At 41.3% G+C, this 4,838-nt stretch overlaps 1 protein-coding gene across 1 annotated transcript in view; it reads right to left on the bottom strand.

Annotated features, from left to right (window-relative positions):
• Positions 1-485: 485 nt before the first annotated feature.
• The window catches only part of LOC103397119 (drebrin-like protein A), an 8,889-nt gene continuing 4,536 nt past the window's right edge, over positions 486-4,838 (bottom strand). The window contains 11 exon segments of the mRNA XM_025052699.1: positions 486-631; positions 746-797; positions 1,420-1,466; positions 1,986-2,516; positions 2,634-2,736; positions 2,813-2,860; positions 2,863-2,892; positions 3,057-3,111; positions 3,269-3,420; positions 3,659-3,736; positions 3,983-4,126. Of these exon segments, the coding sequence (XP_024908467.1) occupies positions 495-631; positions 746-797; positions 1,420-1,466; positions 1,986-2,516; positions 2,634-2,736; positions 2,813-2,860; positions 2,863-2,892; positions 3,057-3,111; positions 3,269-3,420; positions 3,659-3,736; positions 3,983-4,126 (1,377 nt within the window). The 3' untranslated portion in view covers positions 486-494.

The following is a 4,838-nucleotide window of genomic DNA, read 5'->3' as shown; positions in this document are numbered from 1 at the left end:
TGTGAGTTGGGTTAAGGATTAGGACCAGGCATATACTGTAGTATACTAGTCAAGAGCAGTAAATTATTTCTTACTAATGTAACCCACAAAGCAAACAGGAGGAGAGGAATGCTTGTTATATGTGTGGATCAAAAAGAGGATGAGACTTTAAAATAAAATCTGTTTGTGTTTCACACAGGGGGCAGGTTTATGATCATTTGTCATCATGATCTGGTCTCTCCCATCAACATTCCTACTGTATCTCAAAGGGAAATGAGTTATTTTCCAGGAAAAATGTCTGTGCTGTTTTATCCAGGAAAATGAGGCTGGGGTGATTTCTGCGTACTTGAGAATACTGTGATTTCCTCAAAATCATAAAAAAAAGAGCCACACTATCTTTTATCCTTGTTGCAAAGTAGAGTGAACAAAGTTAAAGTAGGAGGCTTGAAGTAAATTATGACTGTGGGTGGTGTCCTCGAGTGTGCATGTGTGTGTGATGGTGCGTCTCTGTTGGTCTATATGGTCTCCACATAATAGGCAGGGAACAAGCCTTGGCGTCCATCTTTGCTCCACCCCCTCCACCAGGCGTTGTCCACCGTTTCCACGTCCCTGATGATGTCACCGGGTTCAAAGGAGATCTCAGACTCGTCCTCTGTGGGAAACACAAGATAACATGTTGAAGACCCGCTAATCACAGTGTAATTACTGTACGTGGAAGCACTTTATATGGACATGCATGGCAGTTTTCCTCCAAATGGTAGCTTACCTGCTTGGTAGTCATACAGGGCTCGGACGCACATTTGCTGCTCTGGTAAAACCTGAGGTGGGGAGGAAAATGGATGCTGAGAAGGGCTGTGATCATAAAATGCACATTTTGCCTAACAAAATTTAACCGCACAGTATGACAGGAACTGCTAAAAGTAACCATTCAGAAAATTGCTGAACATTTAAAAAAAAAAAAACCAAAATGATATGTATTTCCTAAAAACAGCAGAGAAACTCAGTTAAAAAAATAGCAAGGAGGCCTTAAAGTTTTTGGGGATTCTACCAAGGTGATGGAGCATTCACAGCTGCTGCCCTGCATACTGTTGTCCTGAACAAGCCCAGACCCAATGACTCCCCTACCAGAATCAAGGACTGCTCAAACTGGACCTGACTTTCTTCCTCTGACTGGTCATTCTCCTCCCCACCTTCATCCTTCACCACCATCGCTGGCTCCTCCCCTGACACAGCCTCAACGTCTTCTTTCAAACTTCCCTCTGCTTCCTCTGTTTTCCTCATTCTCTTCTTCTACCTTTTCTTCCATCTCTTCCTCCTCCTTCTCTTCTTCTTCTTCTCTTGCACTTCCACCTCACTGGGCTCTGGTTCTGTGTCTGCCTTCTCCTCCTCATTCTCTTCCAGCTCCTCTTCCTCATCCTCCTCCACCAGAACAGCCTGTACCTTGAAACCAGTGTCTAAGACCGGCTCAGGGCACACTGTGGTGAGGCCTGTGGAATAAAAAAAAAATCATTATATTATGAACACTAAATGATGAACAAAGGATAAGCATATATGTTTAAAAACACCCTATAAAGTTTGGATATGTCTGTGGTGGACTAACAAAACTGTCTGGCTGCATATTCCAGTTAACCTTGGCACCAATAAGGGCGTATGCGGTTACTTTAGGAATATTTAATTGTGACTGGACTATAGAAATATTCTGAGCTCTGTCATTTCTGTATAATGAGCCTCTGATTCACGTCTTGGCTGCTCCACACTCTGGACTGTGTGGAGTAGCTTTTGGCAGAAGCCTCAAAAATAATTTTAAGCCAGTAATAAAAAGAATTATCCAACAATATTTAATGTCATATGATTAATGCTCTTGGTAAACACACTGGCGAATGCAGCCCTTCTCACACTGAGTCACTGTAAAAAGCCAAGGTGTGGCTGTGGAAACATATCTCAGCAGATTTGCTTTCAAAAGACACAAATAAAATGTGCAACTCAATAAACAGGTTCTGTGCTACCTGTGTTGATATGTGGTCTATCAGGGAGAGGGACACTTGGAGCCATTGGACATAAATCACAGTCAAAGTCAAAGGTGATCTGCTCCGGCTGATTTGGGGTGTTCAGGGGAGAGGCAGGCAGGGTTTCTGAATGTAACTCAGAGATGCTGTCTTTTACTAAACCCTGGGACAAAGACTCCATGATGCTGGGTGAAGCCGGAGGTGCAGACTGTTCTGTGGATGGAGTTTTGGGCTCAACGTGGGTCCGAACTTTAGCCTGTGGATCACTGGGAAGGAATACAAGTGGAGGAGCAGTGCAAAGGGGTGATGTTGGTGGTAATGCGAGAGCTGTAGGTCTGTGGGGAGAGGTGACAGGATGGAAATCAGGGCTTTTGGGGGGAGTTGTTGAACAGTAGATGGGTGAAGGAGGAATCAAAGAGAAGGGGGAGACCAGTGGAGGACAATGGGGGGAGGATGCTATGCTGTCCTCTGCCTTGGAGTAAATAAAAGCTGTGTCTGTCAAGCTGCGCTGGTATCGTCTTAATGGTTTTCCTGGTGAGGAAAAAAAACACTGTTAACAACAACAACACTCTTAAAAAACTGGAAGAAAAAATCTTAGAGTAAGTGTACTGCAACAGCAGTAGTAGTAGTAGGGTTAAGTTCATGTACCACTACATGAGGATCCAGGGCTGGTGGGAGATGATGATGAAGACAACTGTCTGAAGAACTCCCTCAGGTTCATCATACGTTGGGACACTAATGCTGCTGCCTCCTACAGGACAGTTATACATTTTACAACAAAGACAAGGACAAAACATCAATTCAATGTAACAAATCTGTTAACTCACAGCAGCCTTCTCTATGGACTCGCTCCTCCTCAGACAAGCCCTCATACTGTATCTTCCTCATGCTCCCTATGCTGCTGCAACTGTAGGTGAGGACACAAAATTTATATAAGTTCATATACAGTTTATATCAGGTGTGTTTAAGGCAAGTTACCTGTCAAGTTTATGTATAAAGCTCAAGTCACTAAACAAGTAATGTTTATGTTTTTTGTTTTTAGAAAAGTATTATACGGTGGAGATTACTCACCCATTTGAATTTCTCTTTTCTGTGCATCTCTTCTTCCTTCTCTGTCTGTTTTCTCCTGGAGGACCAAAAAATAGAAAATTAAAAAAGTACAATTTAGTCACCCAAACGTCATTGTCCAAATCAGAGTAAGATCCATTCTGTAGAAAGTGGGTAAATGAATTTATTATGGCCAGTAGAGCGCAGTAATGACAAAAAATAGGCATTGTTCCAACCTCTGCTTCTCAATCATTTGCAATTTCTCCTCCATCTTACTGTCTCTTTCTTCTGCATCCTTTTTTTCCCTTAGAATTCGCTCTTTTTCGAGGCGCCATCTCTCTTCTGCTGCTCGCCTCCTCTCCTCTTCCTTTCTCTCTTTTTCTTCATGCTGACAAAAACACACACCAAGCATCAATTTCAGTATTTTGGCCATTTCATGGTTACAAAATATAAAATCCTACAACTTTAGTGTCTTACCATTTAAAAAGTTACAGTATTCTTACAACAACTAAGAACTCAAAAACAAAAAACTCAGACTCCTACTGTAAAACACATTACACGTAATTCCATTATGATCATTCAAAAATACAATATAGCAGATGGGACAGAAAACATATTTGACAAACCTCTGCTTGTGCCCAGAAGGAGTTTCTGTTTATTCGCCTCATTTCCATTGCAGCGTTCGTTTTTCTGTAGTTTGTGCCCTTTTGGGAAACAAAAGGGCACAAACAAATATGAGACAAATTGACTTAAATTATACTTTCAAATTCAGGAGCTTTATATGTCTATGTTTGGTGCTTCATGATTATGAGTGTATAAATATGTTATCATCAAGACTGGAACCATAAGGAGTGTATAAAAGTGACCTGGAAAACGTTTCACATGCAATTTCAAGTGCATTAATCTTTGCTGTCATCTTTTGGACAAGGCAGATATTGCACACCACTCACCACCAATTCCTCCTTGTAGCTGGACCTGGAGCTCCTCCTCACCCACTGTGTAGAAGCTTGGGCCTGACTTTTGCTGAAGTCTGGTCTTACCCATTCCTCCGTGATGTCACCTTCCTTCTCTGCATTGATGAGCACAGGTGCTTCCTAAAATGTAGAGAGCAAACGAAACGAAACACTTGCACACGTCACACACAGTTTTTGTGTTTTTTTTGTTGTTGTTGTTTTATTATTATTTTTTTTATTTTACATATACTAACCCACACTGTCACATGTACAGTGGTATGAAAAAGTTTGGATTGGAAAGATTTTCCTTTACGAATCATTGGTTGTTCAGAACAGCAATTTCAATTAAATATATCACATAGCAAACAAACACAGTGGTATTTAAGAAGTGAAATGAAGTTTATAGGATTTACAGAAAGTGTGCAATAATTACTTAAACAAAAGTAGGCAGGTGCATAAATTTGGGCTCCCTTGTTGTTTTATTGATTTGAATACCTTTAGCACTAATTATTGGAACACAAAATTTGTTTGGTAAGCTCATTGACCCTTGACCTACATACACAGGTGAAGCCAATCATGAGAAAGGGTATTTAAGGTGGCCAGTTGCAAGTTGTTCTCCCCTTTGCATCTTCTCTGAAGACTGGCAACATGGGAGCCTCAAAACAACTGTCAAATGACCTGAAAACAAAGATTGTTCAACATCATGGTTTAGGGGAAGGATACAAAAAGCTAGCTCAGAGATTTCAGCTGTCAGTTTCCACTGTGAGGAACATAGTGAGGAAATGGAAGACCACAGGCACAGTTCTAGTTAAGGCCCGTAGTGGCAGGCCAAGAAAAATCTCAGATAAGCAGA

Source organism: Cynoglossus semilaevis, chromosome W (assembly GCF_000523025.1).
Source record: "Cynoglossus semilaevis isolate Cse_v1.0 chromosome W, Cse_v1.0, whole genome shotgun sequence".
NCBI lineage: Eukaryota > Metazoa > Chordata > Actinopteri > Pleuronectiformes > Cynoglossidae > Cynoglossus > Cynoglossus semilaevis.
This window is presented reverse-complemented; position numbering and strand designations above follow the sequence as displayed.